Raw genomic sequence first — 15,571 nt, 5'->3', positions numbered from 1 at the left:
TGATGTCTTGCAGATACGCTATCCCGAGGCCCGTTTGCGTCTCCCTTATCTGTTTCACACGTTTGCATGCAAGTGTCTCTTCTGCCTCAGACACAAGTGTCTTTCAGCTCAGCTAGAGCAGGAAGTCACGGACAGAGCTAGGTTTTTGTTGGTTATTGTTGTTTTTTAAATAACTTTTATTCAGACTTCTGATATATTTTTATTGATTTCAGAGAGGAAGGGAAAGGGAGAGAGAGATACAAACATAAATGATGAGAGAGAACCACTGACTGGCTGCCTTCTGCACGCCCCGAGTGGGGGGGATCGAGCCTGCAACCCAGGCATGTGCCCTTGACTGGAATCGAACCCGGGACCCTTCAGTCTGCAGGCTGACGCTCTATCCACTGAGCCACACCGGCTAGGGTGGTTGTTGTTCTTAATGAGTCTCTGATGGAGAGAAACGTCTTTCTTTTATGTCGCTTTCCGCAATTAAAATAGCCATCATTTCAACAGTGTGTGTCAGGAGGTGAAGGATTTGCAAAGGGCAGAAGCTTCCATGGTCAGTGGCCACAGACACACTGTGTGTGGGAAGCATGACACAGAACGGTCTCTACCGGTGGCCTCCCATTCAGCTGGAATCTACAAAAAGCACTTCCTCTTCTCATCACTACGTTAGAGCCTTTTTTCCTTCCTCAGTGCGTCAGTGTACCCATCCAGAGGACAAGAGCCAAGTTCTAACTTCCTAACTGGTTGCTTCTAGTGGTGGCTGGACAGGAGGACCGTTCTCCATCAATTCTGTTTCTGCCCGTTTATTAGACCGCCCTTTCCCGGAATCACTGAAGACTGGCTCTTACACCAGCTCGGTCACACTGTCTGTTCTAGGTCTCAAAGAAGAGACATCTGTCCTTTATTTTCTTTTATTACTTAAAAAATGTCTTGTTTTATTGACTTTAGAGGGAGAGGAAGGGAGAGGGAGAGAGAGAGACAGAAACATCAATGGTGAGAGAGAATCATGGACCGGCTGCCTCCTGCACACCCCCCACTGGGGATGGAGCCTATAACCCGGGCCTGTGCCCTGACTGGGAATCGAACTGTGACCTCCTGGTTCATGGGTAGACATTCAACCACTGAGCCACGCCGATTGGGCGAGAAAGCCATTCTTACAGAATAAACAAGGCAAACATTTGAACAAAATAAAACACGCATTTTGATTATCGGCTTAAATGTAAGATGAATGTTCTTTTCCAATCCCCCCTCTAAAAATAATCCTGTGTAATACGCATTAAATGCTATTTCTAAGCCTCTTAAATCAAGATTGCTGGCGTTTCCTACCAGAAGGAGGAAATAAATGTTTGAGTAGAAAAATGAACAACCACGACCCCCCGAAAGAAGCTGGGAGCCACGGCGGCGCCACAAGAACAGACAATGGCCAGCCCGCGCGGCGCCCGCCTCTGTACCTCGAGGGTCACTCAGGACGGACCCGAAGGCACTGATGACCACGTCGGCTCTCAGCTGCACCCGCTGCTCCTCGTCCTCCCTCCAGGCCCCGGCCTCGTCCTGCTCCGTCCGCACCAGCTGCATGCCCACAATCCTCCCGCCTTTGAGCAGGACCTGCCGCGGGGACAGGAAGGGCAAGAATTCACACTTCTCTTCCTTAGCGAGCTCCACCTGAAGGAAGCAAACAGAGGGAACACACATGAGCACGTTGCTTCGCCACGGCACCCTTGGTGTGTCACTCTCACGGTGCCGCCCGAAGTGGAAGCCGTTTAAGTCAACGTGAGCCCTGACCCATCTGGCTCAGGGGACAGCATCGGCCTGTGGACTGCAGGAGCCCGGGTTTGATTCTGGTCAAGGGCATGTACCTTGGTTGCAAGCTGGATCCCAGGCCCTGGTTGGGGCAGATGCAGGAGGCAACCAATCTATATGTCTCTCTCACACGGATGTTTCTGTCTCTCCCTCTCCCTCCCACTCGCTCTAAGAATCAGTGGAAAAATATCCTCCACTGATTAACCACAGTGAGCATTAACAACAACAATGAATGAATGAACCCCAGTCAATTTCTATCGCCAAAGCTGAGATTCAGTTATCCGCTATTTTCATTTTCTAGTTCACGGACCGGGGAGGGTCCTGAATTGGAGCTGCCCTGTGGGGGCTTAGAGACCATGGCGCTACAGGGTGTTTCTCGAGCTGGAGGCACCGTGTGCCTGCCCTACGGTGTGTGTGTGTGTGTGTGTGTGTGTGTGTGTGTGGTCCCTGACTAGAGTGGCCTGGTCTGCAGGTTGCGTCCTCTTTTCAATCCTGCTGACTGTCACCACGGTGCATACAGGTAAACCAGGGAAAAGCCAACCCCGTGGTGGGCCGTCTGTGCCAAGGACACAGGACCAGAAGCGTGGGCGGGAGAGCGCAGCCTAGAGGGACTCCGGGGCCGGAGAGGAGAGTTTCTCACTTTGGTCAAGAAGTCAGTGACAGCGGTCATCGTGAGACACAAGCACGCCCTCTTGAAGAAAGCCCGTCTCCCCCTCACGTCACTCCTCCTGCCTGAGGCGGGCGCCCTCGTTTTTGTTGGTTATCACGCCCATCACAGATGTCCACAGGCCAGAATGCAAGTAAGAGCTTGTTTGCTCATTTTCCTCTTTACTGTTGTTGTTGTTTGTTTGTGTTTTTTTTTTTGGGGGGGGGGATTCGGGCCTCTGTCAGTGTGATCGTAACTAGCAGGCGGAGAACTCTTTATCAAACAGGTGAGAACATCGTCCGGGAGGTTGACAGGTGGAGTCTCAGCGGGACCCTGACAAGGAGGCAGAGAGGCTGTGCGTGAGGTTCCACACCAGGAAGGGTCTGAGCCGCCTGGGGATGGCAAACCAGGGTTAGTGCTTTTGAACCCTAACACTTGTCATGCCCACAGGTGCCAGCATCTCCGTGAGGTTTCTGTACGAACTCGTGTCCATGGCATTCGTATTTTTTAAATATGTATTTTTGTTGATTTCAGAGAGGAGAGAGAGAGAGAGAGAGAGAGAGAGAGAGAGAGAGGGAAACATCAATGATGAGAGAGTCATGCATCGGCTGCCTCCTGCACACCCCCCATGGGGATGGAGCCCGCCACCCGGGCCTGTGCCCTGACCGGGAATTGAACCCTGACCTCCTGGTTCCCACTGAACCACACGGCCGGGCTCTGCGGTGAACATATTTATTCATTTGTTTGATGCACCTGTCCTCCGGACAGACAGCGGGTGCATTAACCAAATGAACAAACCGCTAGTCCTTGGCTCCGTCAGTAACAACTCAGAGGAACACCAGAGGAAACATCCGGGAGGTTCCATTTTTGAGGTTCAATGAATGCACTTGCTACTTCATTTCATACTGCGAGAGGAAGGGGAGAAAAAATTCTCCTTAGCTTGGATGTGTACCACCGTATTCACGGAAGCTCTGTGGCCGATGCCGAGTGGCATAAAAATAGAGTGCTCCAGCATGCCAGCACGATCATCATTTTAATGATTAACTTTATGTAACGGGATGATTTGATCTGATTAATATTACAGGCATCGTACTGTGGAAATGATGAAGCAACTTAATTTACCGTAATTAAAAACATGACAGTTTTCGGTGAGGTCGCATATAGGCAGAGGACGCACAGGTTCTGAACTCCAGTGGAAAGAATACGAAGCCAGGCCAGCGTACATTAAATTCTAACGTGATGCCCGGCCGGCTGGCGTGGCTCAGGGGTTGAGCGGGGACCTCTCAACCAGGAGGTCACAGTACGATTCTCGGTCAGGGCACAGGCCCGGGTTGCAGGCTCGATTCCCAGTGTGGGGTGTGCAGGAGGCAGCCGATCCATGATTCTCATCATTGATGTTTCTGTCTCTCCCTCTCCCTTGCTCTCTGAAGCCAATAAAAACATATTTGAAAAGATTCTAACATTCATGTCATCATCACGCACTGAAGGTGTACTTCCTGTCTCAGTCCCAGGGAGTCCCCAGGACCGTCCATTAACGCCGGGCCCCTGGGGCATGCGTGTATTTGTTTGTTTGCAGGCATCTTGGAATCCGTCCTGCTGACAGGTCTCCCATCACTCTCCCTGCAGGTCCCGCTCCACGTGCAGGTGACGCATGTGCAAGGAGCCACGAGGAGCAGTACCCTAACCAAGGAAAGTTAAATTTGCCAGCTCAGACAGGTTATCGGCTAAAAATAGCCCAAGCTTCCTGGTTCTTATCATTAAGTGCAGACAGAAAAGCACCCGTGACTGGTGGGAAACGCATGTGTAGCCAGCACGATGCAGATGAGGAGGACCTGAATGGGGCTCGGCCAGGACCACTTGATGTGGATGATGTCCGAGGGGACCTGAGTGTGGTCCCAGAGGCTGCAGGGGAAAGGTACAGGCTTTCACAGAACAATGTGCTCACAGCCGTGGCTCGGTGGTTGAGCATCGACCTGTGAATCAGGAGGTCACAGTTAGATTCCCGGTCAGGGCACATGCCCGGATTGTGGGCTGGATCCTCAGTGTGGGGCGTGCGGGAGGCAGCCGATCAATGTTTCTCTCCCATCATGGATGTTTCTCTCTCTCCCTTCCTCTCTGAAATCAATAAAAATATATTTTTAAAAAGATGTGCTAATTATTTTAGAGTTGTCTTAACCGATGAAGATATTCCTGAGTAACAGACCAGGCAATCTGGTACTGTTGTTTTTATTATTAAAACGAATAAAGGAGCATTCATGATCACAACAGTTGGCCTTCTGAATGTTAAGCTATATGGAAGCGGACAAATGAACCTCAGACCAGCTGCCATGTCAGCGAAGGGAAAGGGCGCAGCCCAGGGCACAGGGAGCAGTCTGGAGGCCCATGCGGATTAGGGCGGAACTAAAGCCCTGTCTTGTTTGGCTGCTCGGAAGTCGAATATGTGAACAACAGATCCTTACGCGGCCCTTCGTGTGTGGGGCTGAGCTATTAAAGCCATTTTGTTCCACACTCCTCTCGGTGATGACTGATGGGAACTACAAAGCCCTTCCCCGCCTCCCTCTGCCTCCCTCTGCTCTGCAGGGCTGCAAGTCCTGACCTCCTCCTCCTCCGAGGGATCCCCCAGGCCTGGAGCGTTCTGGAAGTCCTGTCTGATCTAACTACAGCTCTTAATACCTGCATTTGGGGGGATTCTGTTATCCTGTGAAATGTAATCTCCCGCGTTCCGCGTGCGGGAAAGCACTGGAGGGAATTAGCAGCAGATTTCCCCTCGTCTTCGCGGGCGGCGCTCACGATGGGCTGGGCTCCCGCAGCACCAGGCCAAGGAGTGAGTCTGTCAGCAGCATCCTACTTAGCAGGTGTGTGAGGCCGCGAGGGGGCCGAGATGGCTGGGGTCGGAGTTCCATCCCTACCAAGGATGCTCCCTGTCCTCCTGGGATCAAGCCTCCACCCGCAGCAGGAACGCTGCTGTCCTAAGGAGGATGGAGCGAGCCCCTCACAGCCGCTGCGGGGGCTCTAGTGAGGCAGCCGGACCCGGCGTGGACGGCAGGCAGAGCAGCAGCGGCCATGACCGCCCACCGGGACACTCGCTCAAAATGCACATTCTCGGGCCCACGCAGATCCACGGAGTCAGAACCTGGGCCCAGCACGCTCTGCTGCAAACGCCTCCCGGTGGTTCTGATGCAAAGGGGAGCCCGGGGACCCATGTTAGAGAAAGGGGGCGCGGCCATCCCTGCCGCACCAGCTGCGCGGCGCCTCCCAGCTCCATCCCTTAAAGCCATGGGGATCCAGTGGTGCGTGTGTCACAGCCCTGGCTGTGTGTGGTCCCTGGCCTGCGTAACAACTCCCAGCTGTCAAAGGGGAGACGGGATGGAGCCCAGTGCAGAGAAGACGGCGACGCGTGAGGCTCAGCCAGGAGCCAGCGGTGACTCTGAGGGTCTCTAAGATTAATCGCCACCACGGTCACTCCCCGTGAGACAAATCGCCTGTTGACTACAGTTATAATTCTTGCCTCATAGAGAGACTCCAAATATGCTTGGGCACTCCACGGCAAATCCAATCCATCGTACGGATTGGGGTACAATGAGCGATTCATCTTTCTCTAAAGGCCTTGGGTTCTTGTTCTCAGAACTAACACCTGTGCGGCACCCGCCTGCTGGAACAGCATGAGAATCCGAGAAGCCCGCGGTGCCTGAACCCAGCCGAGGCCTCGCCCACGCGTGGTCACCAGGCCCCTCTAAGAATGAGGCGCTTTCAATCTGAACTAATTTTGAATCTAAAAACTGCTCGCATGAAAGCTCTTTGAAAAATAAACGTGTCTTCGCTCTATAGTCTTCCCACAGAGCGAGCGGACAGGACGACCACGCCCCTCTGAATGCGGCCTGCACACGTGGCTCCTGGGAAATTCTGGGTGTCTCCAACGACAGCATTCTCCTAGTAGCCCCACATTTTATGGGGGCACCGCTTGCTGGGGATACGGAGAGCTAGCAGGGGTCACTGTGACTAGTTAAGTACGTGTCAAAGATGGGTCACTGAGGATAAGCAGCACTTGGGCACCGATGAAGATAATGACGAAGTCCTTATAGGATCATTTTTACGCTGACCGTCTGAGTTAGAGAAACAGCCAGGCTCAGTCCAAAAACGTTCACGTTCGCATTCCCCACTCTCAGGAACTTGGGAAGAAGGAAGCCTCGCAGATGGGACAGTCTCCTCTCCCCAAATCTGCTGCCCGACAAGCCCCCCATTCCTCGCCCCCGCCCCCGCGCCCGCCCCCCCATGGCTCGTTCCATTTACCTCCTCGGGGACGGCTCTGATGTTAACGAAGCCTTTTCGGAAGACGACGAACACGCGGCGGGCCCCGCAGCGCAGGGCCGAGGTGGCGCAGTCGAAGGCCGTGTCCCCCGCCCCGAGCACGATCACGACCCCCCGGATGGACGGCAGTGGAGAGCGGCAGGCGCACATTCCTGGGCGGAAGGATGGAAGCAAACAGTTTTAGGTGGAGAAACTACTGCTGCAAGACAGCTCGAAACGTGCTTGTCCTCGAAGCCATGGAAACAGCACTGCGCAGCGCTCAGGACCGAGTGTCCCCATCGAATTACTCTGCTTCACTGGAAAACAGGTGTATTCTCATTTTAAATAGGCTCATAGCTCGGCCGGCGTGGCTCCGTGGTTGAGCGTCGACCTATGAACCGGGAAGTCATGGTTTGATTCTCGGTCAGGGCACACGCCTGGGCTGTGGGCTCGATCCCCAGAGTGGGGCGTGCAGGACGCAGCCGATCCATGATGGTCTCTCATCATTGATGTTTCTCTCTCTCTCTCCCTCTCCCTTCCCCTCTGAAATCAGTAACTGTGTGTGTGTGTGTGTGTGTGTGTGTATGTAATAAAAATAAAAAGGCTCATATGTAATTTCATGGTCGGTACCTCGAGCCTCCCTTTTCCTTCTAGGACAGCTTGCAACACATTTCGAGGGACACAGGTCCCAACAAGCCGAAATCGATGAGAGCTCTTGGCAAGGGGTGGCCTGTGTTTCTCTCGTGTCATCGCTAATTTTCGTTAGAAGAAAAGGGAGTGCTGCTCACGACCTGGGCCCCTCACCCACAGCGTGTCCTACGTGTATGTTACTCAGCCATGATGTGGTAAGACTTCCAGCAAACAGACCCACCATACATTACCATTCAGGAAACTTACAACATTAAAAATGAACATGCTGTGAGTAAGTGCTCTTTATGCAACTGAAGAACTTCTGAAACTATTTTTTTAAAGAGTTAAAATAAAACTTCCTCCTGTTGACCATTTTTCTGTTTCTTTTAATAAAAGTGAGCATTAAAGGGAAATGAATTTTTTGTGTGCATTTCTCAAGAGCACTGATATGAATGAAGATTTGATGTCCCGATGAAAATTCGTGTACAATGGTAAAATGCAGGTGCTCTCTCTGTCTTGAGAGGTATGTATTATCGGATTAAATACAACTGCTGATAAGATAAATTACTATAATTTTTGAAATGGCATCTTGGATAGCACGGGCCTGTAATTGCCATAAACATAATAATCCATTTGCTTGGGAGAGTCTGTATCTGGGATTACACACCCGGCTCCTGCAATTCTCAAAAGAGGCCATGAGGCTATGACCTTCCTTAGAAAGCATCTCAGCCACATGTATATCCTGCTCGCTTGGAAGGAGGAAGAGGGGATGGTACACATCTTTAGCGGTAAACTTCTACAAAATAATCTATAGAAAGAGATGTGGCTTTAAAAAAAATGTTTGGAGAAAAATGTAAGCTCTTATCTTTTCTACATGCAATTAGATGTCAGAATAGACATTTAAAAGTATATATGCTTGCCCAATAGGCGTGGCTCAGTGGTTAAGCATCGACCTATGAACCAGGAGGTCATGGTTCGATTCCCAGTCAGGGCACATGCCTGGGTTGTGGGCTCGATCTCCAGTGGGGGGCGTATAGGAGGCAGCCAATCCATGTTTCTCTCCCATCGTTTATGTTTCTATCTCTTTCTCCCTCTCCCTTCCTCCCTGAAATCAACAAAAATACATTTCAGAAGGAAGTATGTATGTTAAAGGGTTGATGTGATTTGCTTTTGGAGAATATATTTCAGCCTCTGTATCATTAGGACATGACTCCAGCCCAGATAAAGCCAAGCTCCAGGCTGCTCCTAAGCTCAGGATGTGCTACCACAGACACCACGCCCCAGGGTGTCCATCCAGTGCCTTCCTTTAACTTCAGACATTCACCGCTCTCGGAGGGACCATCTTTCTGCCTGCTTGGATACAGCCAGTTGTCCAATTCCAAAATGAAGCGATTAGATGCACTCGTATCCAAACGGAAGTCCCTGCCACTCCTTCTGAGAACATCTTCCACGGTTTGCTTCCGACTCTCACTCAGAAGCAATGTCTCTGGAGGCAGCTCAAACCGCCTGCGAGAGTAAGCCTCCTCCAGCGACGCCTGCCTGAGGGCGCACAGGTAGACGCCGGCAAGGGGGACATCACCCCACCCCTCTCGGATGAGTGTCATGAAGGATCAGGTTGCACAACATCCTACGGAGCCTGGACTTAGTATCATTATAATCCCTCCGACCACGTCAGGAACGGAAGACGCTGTTGTACCTGCTTTACTGCCTTTGGCGACAAGAGGCAGAAAGTCCTTGGACGTATAGAAGCCCTGCTCCTGCGTCAGGCCGTGGAAGACGTGGTCTTGGTTGGGTTCCGGCAAACCTGAGAACAAACGTGTATAAAACGGCGTTAGCAGGAGGAACGTTTCCTATCCGGCAGTTAAAAACGTAGAAAGCTGCCATCATTGAGGTCAGGTGGTTCCTAGAGGGGAAAAAATCTATAAGCAAATCCACATGAACGAATGCTCACAATAACAGACCTCAGAGGAGACCTTTAATATAAAACTAGGCACACATCAGACATCACCCCTTCACACACACATAATCATACACAGAAGCATGGATGCACACGGGCATATAGTGTTCAGGGGACAACCAAGTTATATTCTTTTTTAAAAATTATTTTTTGTTGATTTAAGAGAGGAAGGGAAAGGGAGAGAGAGAGAATCATGGATCAGCTGCCTCCTGCACACCCACACTGGGGACGGAGCCCGAAACCTGGGCATTTGCTCTGACCGGGAATCAAACCATGACCTCCTGGTTCATAGGTTGATGCTCAACCACCAAGCCACAATGGCCGGGATCAGGTTATATTCTTTCCTCACGGCATAAATAAAAATAAGTTGTGATGTACTAAAGTGCTAAATATAAAAAACTCATCACAAAACTAAAAAAAGTTATCGATACACATTTGACTAGTTCCTGAATATGGGAAATCTTTAAAAAAAGACTAAAACAATCAAAGGAAAAATATATTTGAGCATAAAAATTCAGCTACTTCTATAATGAAAAATATTGTAAGCAAATTAAAAGGCAAATAATTCACCAGGAGAATATTTTAACAAATAAAATGTCTTTATAAAGAAGTTTCTCAATTTTAAGATAGAACATTAGCTTTTCAACAGTCATAAACAAAGAACAACAAAAATTGGTGTAAGAAAGAATATAAACACCTTATAAGCACCAAACATCTTAACTAAGTAATGTAAGAACATGAATTAAGACTGTGATCTGATTTCCCCTCTTCTAACACACAAAGGGTTGAAGAGAATTCTATTTCGTGGCAAGCATAGAGATGGATTGTTATACTCCTCTGACAGACACACAGATTAGTGCTCAATTTCTAGAAAACAGTTTTGAATTTATCCTAAGGAAGCACTAAGACATGCAAATAAAGTTTTAATGTGCAAAAATGGTTAATGCAAAAAAAAAAAAAAAGAGAGAGAGAGACAGAAGTAGCTGAATTTTTATCATTTTTTTTTCACATTTCACATCTTATGTCAAGGAAAGAATAAAGCTTAGATCAGAGTAAAGTACTAAACTTTGGCAAATTAAACAAAGGGCTACAAAGAAAGACAAATGAAGCTTCTGAGAGGGAGCTATGAAAGATAATGAAACTTGCAAATACCCATCGATCAAAGGCAGATCTCCCCGAGAGGCGGCGGCGTGTTAATAAATAAGGCCTGTGTCTACACCAGGATGATTTCAAAGTGACACTGAAATGACTTCTTAATTCACTTTTCAGCGGGAAGAAGGAGGTTTATGAATGAAGAGGAACTGACACAGATTTGACAAACGCGACCGATCGGCGTGGAGACTGGTTTCTCCCGTCTTTCATGAAATCCAGGTGTGTCTTTGTTCCCCTGCACAGACACGGAGACCGGTGACTCGGGGTGCGTGTACACAAAGGAACACCTCTGTAAGAACTGCCGAAAAACGACCATTTTCAAGTTCTCCAAAAAGAACAGAAATGAACAAAATTTTGCTTAGGTGACAGAAATCTAATTGAACATTTATTGATCACACATTGTAGGTACTGTTCCAAATGCACGGCCTATTGGTGATTTTTTAAAAATACATAATTCATTTAATTCTCAAGACAACTCTACACACAACTGACAGTGTGCTCCGCGTTCCAGGAGGGAGGGAGCTGAGGCTCGGGAGGAGGGAGGGACCGCAGAGGACCACGGGACAGGTGAGCAGCAGAGCCCGTTTCCAACTGGGCAGTCCGCTGCCCTTGTCACGTGTAAGGCTGGAACTACTAGTGAGCCCCGTTACAATGCGGTGCTACGGAACGAGTGGTCTCTAAATTAACCATTCCAGCCCGGCCGGCCTGGCTCAGGGGTTGAGCATCGACCTATGAACCAGGGGGTCATGGTTCCATTCCCGATCAGGGCACATGCCCAGGTTGGGGGCTCGATCCCCAGAGTAAGGGGCGTACAGGAGGCAGCTGATCCATGATCCTCTCTCATCATTGATGTTTCTATCTCTCTCTCCCTTCCTCTCCGAAATCAATAAAAATATAATTAAAAATCAATAAATGAACGAACCATTCCACATCCAGGATTCAGTGCTGCTCTACGACTATGGGTACGCATCCAGCCCAGAATGTGTGTGGCCAGCTTCCCGCCTGGGGGCAGAGGGAAGGCTGGCACTGCCTCGGGCTGTCGCTCTGCTTTGTGATTCTTCTCCCTGGTACAACCCTTTCTGGAATGTTCCCCTTTGTGCGGGCATCCCCTTGGTGATTTGCTGGTTACTTTCTTCTCTTCTTTTTATCCAATAGCACTGACTTGTATTCATTCCTGTTAAGTCACCTGAAATGATATCTGTTGCATTTAAAATATATTTTTATTGATTTCAGAGAGGAAGCGAGAGGGAGACATAGAAACATCAATGATGAGAGAGAATCACTGATTGGCTGCCTCCTGCATGCCCCTACTGGGGATCGAGCCTGCAACCCTGGGCATGTGCCCTTGACCAGAAGTGAGCCTGCGGACCCTTTGACGCTCTACCCACTGAGCCAAACCAGGTAGAATCTGTGGCATTTAAGTACTCATTAATACAAATGGCTGAACAAACCCATTTCAATGGCTACTCAATATCCCACACTGCTTGATGCTCTTTGAAATACGCATCTCTGCTTTGCTTCCCAAACACCTCCCTCTCTGCAACAGCTACAGAACAAAGAACAGTGGTGTGGCCAGGCCGTCGTGGCTCAGTGGTTGAGCATCAACCTATTACCAGGAGGCCACGGTTCAATTCCTGGTCAGGGCACCTGCCTAGGTCGCGGGCTCGATCCCCAGTGTGGGGCGTGCAGGAGGCAGCCAGTCAATGATTCTCATCATTGATGCTTTTATCTGTCTCTCCCTCTCTTTTCCTCTCTGAAATCAATAAAAATATATATTAAAAAAAAGAAGAGTGGCAATGTGCACAGGACATCCTTTGTGCTCATGTTACTGGTAAGTTGCTGAGCTGCGCACACTCCGATGAGCAAGAACCAGGCAGTGCGGACTCTTGGCGGGCCCGTCTCGGGAGTAAGGGAGGGGTGAGCTGCGTCTCCGGAGCCGCGCTCAGAGTTCGAAGTGTCTGCTTGTGCGCCTTTACCGGGTCACCCCTCAGGGTTCACTGAATTGAGCAAGCGCTGGTGCGCTGGCGCTCCTTCTTGGCGGCGTCCACGTGGGTGGCAGCTGAGCCACCGTGGGGGAGAGAGCGATGGCACAGACCGCGCTGGGGAGGGCCTCGGGGCACACGGGGAGGCGGAGCGGACGGCTCCCCCGCAGGCCGCTGGCTCACAGCAGGGGCACGGGGCCCCCTCAGGCGCACCAGCCCTGGGCATCTCCCCCACAGGATGCCAGGAGACAGCACCCGCTGGGCAGGTGGCTCCCCTCAAGGTCCCTGGCTGAGCGCAGCCAGACGTAGTCAGGGGTGCGAGTCCTGCGTTTCTCACTTTTGGAAGAATTTGTATCTGGGGTTTCACCTTCTCCTCGGAGGAGAAAGCCTGTCCTGTGACCTCAGCCCTCAGGGTCTACACCGGGATGGGACCGGTGGTGCACGCCGGAGACGGTTCACATCGCAGATGACAGAGAGGCTCATGAAACAAACCCATGGAGGGACACGAGGCTGTGAGCCCCAGCCACACACCTGCTTCTGTGAATGCGATGTCTCTGTGACCGTTCTTTTCAGTTCTGTCCCCTTAATGTTTTAAAGATGTCTTCATGCCGACTGGCCTATTTCTATAACTATTGTAACCCAGCGTATATGGAATCAGAAGGAAACCTCCGAGGTCAGACTTCCTGCATTAAAATTCTACTTCCACCGTGACCTTGGGCAAGTCGGTTATTCTGCCGGAGCGGCCGCCGCCTCGTCGGAGTGTGGTTGGGAGAATGAGATGAGAACAACGTGTGTGAAGTGAATGTTTCCTTTTATTCGCATCCTCTCCCCACAAGCCTTGGTTCAGTGTGCTGAAGTGACATTTGGAGAGCCGTACATTAAACGTGCATCTCGCCCATGATACACACAGTGGAGGATATTGTCACACCTCGAAGTGGTCGGTGCTGGACAGGTGGGTAACAGAGTCCATGAAACGTGGCCTCTTCGGCTTCACTAAGAGGCTGTGTGCAGACAAGGGCACTCTACCCTCATCTGGTCCACAGAATTCAACAGCCTCAAAGCACAGGAGCCAAGACCAGGCAGGCAGCAAGGTGAAGACCGCGTCACGTTTACTGGGTTGTTCAGGTTGGAGTCCAGTAACGTCTTGCCTCAGAGACTGACCGGGGGTCCGTCTCACGATCTCCTCTCGCCAGCTGTACTTGGGCAAAGTTACGCACCACTCCGACGCTCCAACTCCTTGATTCTGGAAGGCAGAAGCCCTGCCCGAGGCAGGGGTGTTCTGAAACTTAGAAAGAGATGTGCGCACAAAAGTGCTCCATCCGGTAAGTCTAAAGCAGGGGTGGGCAAACTTTTTGACTCGAGGGCCACCATGGGTTCTTAAACTGGACCGGAGGGCCGGAACAAAAGCATGGATGGAGTGTTTGTGTGAACTAATATAAATTCAAAGTAAAGGAGCCGAGGAGAGAGCAAGAGAACCGGATAGAACAGCCGGATCCGGCCCGCGGGCCGTAGTTTGCCCACGGCTGGTCTAAAGCAACCTTCATATGTTAGTCATTATCATTGTCTTGGGCAAAACGTAAAAACGATGAAAAATAAAGACTCACATGATAAAAAGCGTCATAGGAAACACTGTCAAAGACAAAAGTCATTGGAATGGATCATAGGAAGCCCTTTAAACGGGTGTGTACAAGATGTGTAAATGTAGGTATAAAATCATAGATGTATGTACCTATTAATATATGTATTTAATTAATATCTAGAAAAGGCAGGCTTTTCCTATACCAGCCCAGACACGTGGGGTCACAGCAGAGAAGTAACACGCTCCCCTGAGGGTCTAACATGCACAGTGGGTTACAATGCTCGTCACCTGTCACTTAAAGATCACGCGTATGACCCAGAGGACTTGTATCTTATTTCCAAGGGACAACAGTGCCAGATGGGCTATACTCCTCGGATCTATATATTGATTAGAAAGAGATCAATGAGCCCTATTGTGCTTCTTTTCTCAATAAAACTCCCCATCTTCTCCCCGCTGTCCCCCTGCCAGCAAGTACACTTAGTTCTGAGTGTTCGGACCGAATTCAGAAAGAATGCGGCCATTCCCTACAACACACGTGAAATCAGATCACCGTGCATCACAACAGCATTCACTCCACCAACCTGTCAGATCCTCGTTAAACATCTGTTCCGTGTAACTGCCGCCTACTTCCTCCCTCAGCGTGACCACATGCCTCGTGGCGTGCAGCACGCAGTTGGTTAGAGCACAACCAGACGAAGGTGTATGAATGGGAGTCACCATCTCACACCAGGATTTCCCCCATGACATACGGTACATACAATAAGTGGAGCCAGAACCGGGAGAAGTACTGGGCACTTGGGCCACTTTGAAAATCTGACAGATGCTCTTGTACTGAATTTGTAAGATGTCTGATACCTTTTTAAAGAGCCTTGAGGAAGGGAATAAAATAACCCAAGATGGTAATTCCCACAAAATTAAGGCAAAAATGTATTTCAGGTCACTCATAACTTCCTGCAGAAAATCTGCACGTGCCATCACGCCATGAGATGGGTTCACGTAACTCCGATGTGGAGCGCGTACAGGTGACAACTATATAACATGTTAAGAAAGAGCGTTCAGCAGGGTCACACGTGTGGAATACACTTAGCGTCATCGTTACAATCCTGGAGGCTTGTTCACCCATCAGAAAACATCCCGCAAGCCCACATGACAGAGTGAGAAGGTGACTCACTCTTCCTTTGTGGTCTCGGCCTGCTTACTGCCTTTACGTTTTTGGGAAAAAATACAGACTTCATTTTAATTAACAAAATGATGCCCAAGGACTCCAAGATGGGCAAAATATCCTTGCGTGCGTTTTACTTTCCCAATAAACAATTTCTATACTCAGGAACCTTCTTATCTGTTGTTCTTTCTATATCAAGGGGCATAGAAAACAACCAACATGACATAATCTTAAACTAAAAAAAATATATATATATTTCTCTTTACACTTTTGTAATATTCTAATATTGTTATAATGAGCAGAAATTATTTTAACAATTAAAATTTAATTTTAATATAAACGTAAGATCTTGCAAATCCCTCTTTTAGTAAGGCTGTATCGACGTGTTTTC

The 15,571-nt window shown here is 49.6% G+C and overlaps 1 protein-coding gene across 2 annotated transcripts in view; it reads right to left on the bottom strand.

Moving 5' to 3' along the window:
- DPYD (dihydropyrimidine dehydrogenase) overlaps positions 1–15,571 on the bottom strand; it is a 387,253-nt gene that overhangs the window by 184,087 nt on the left and 187,595 nt on the right. Inside the window, exons 9-11 of one of the 2 annotated variants that reach the window (XM_080648192.1) lie at positions 9,045–9,152; positions 6,722–6,891; positions 1,437–1,647 (exon numbers count right to left, since the gene is read on the bottom strand). In XM_080648192.1, the coding sequence (XP_080504318.1) occupies positions 1,437–1,647; positions 6,722–6,891; positions 9,045–9,152 (489 nt within the window). The remainder of the gene's footprint in view (positions 1–1,436; positions 1,648–6,721; positions 6,892–9,044; positions 9,153–15,571) is intronic. The other variant, XR_013959430.1, reaches the window with a different exon arrangement.

Source organism: Plecotus auritus (genome assembly GCF_963455305.1).
Source record: "Plecotus auritus genome assembly, chromosome: 12".
Taxonomy (NCBI): domain Eukaryota; kingdom Metazoa; phylum Chordata; class Mammalia; order Chiroptera; family Vespertilionidae; genus Plecotus; species Plecotus auritus.
The sequence above is the reverse complement of the archived record's forward strand: the minus strand, read 5'-3'. Positions and strand labels throughout refer to the sequence as shown.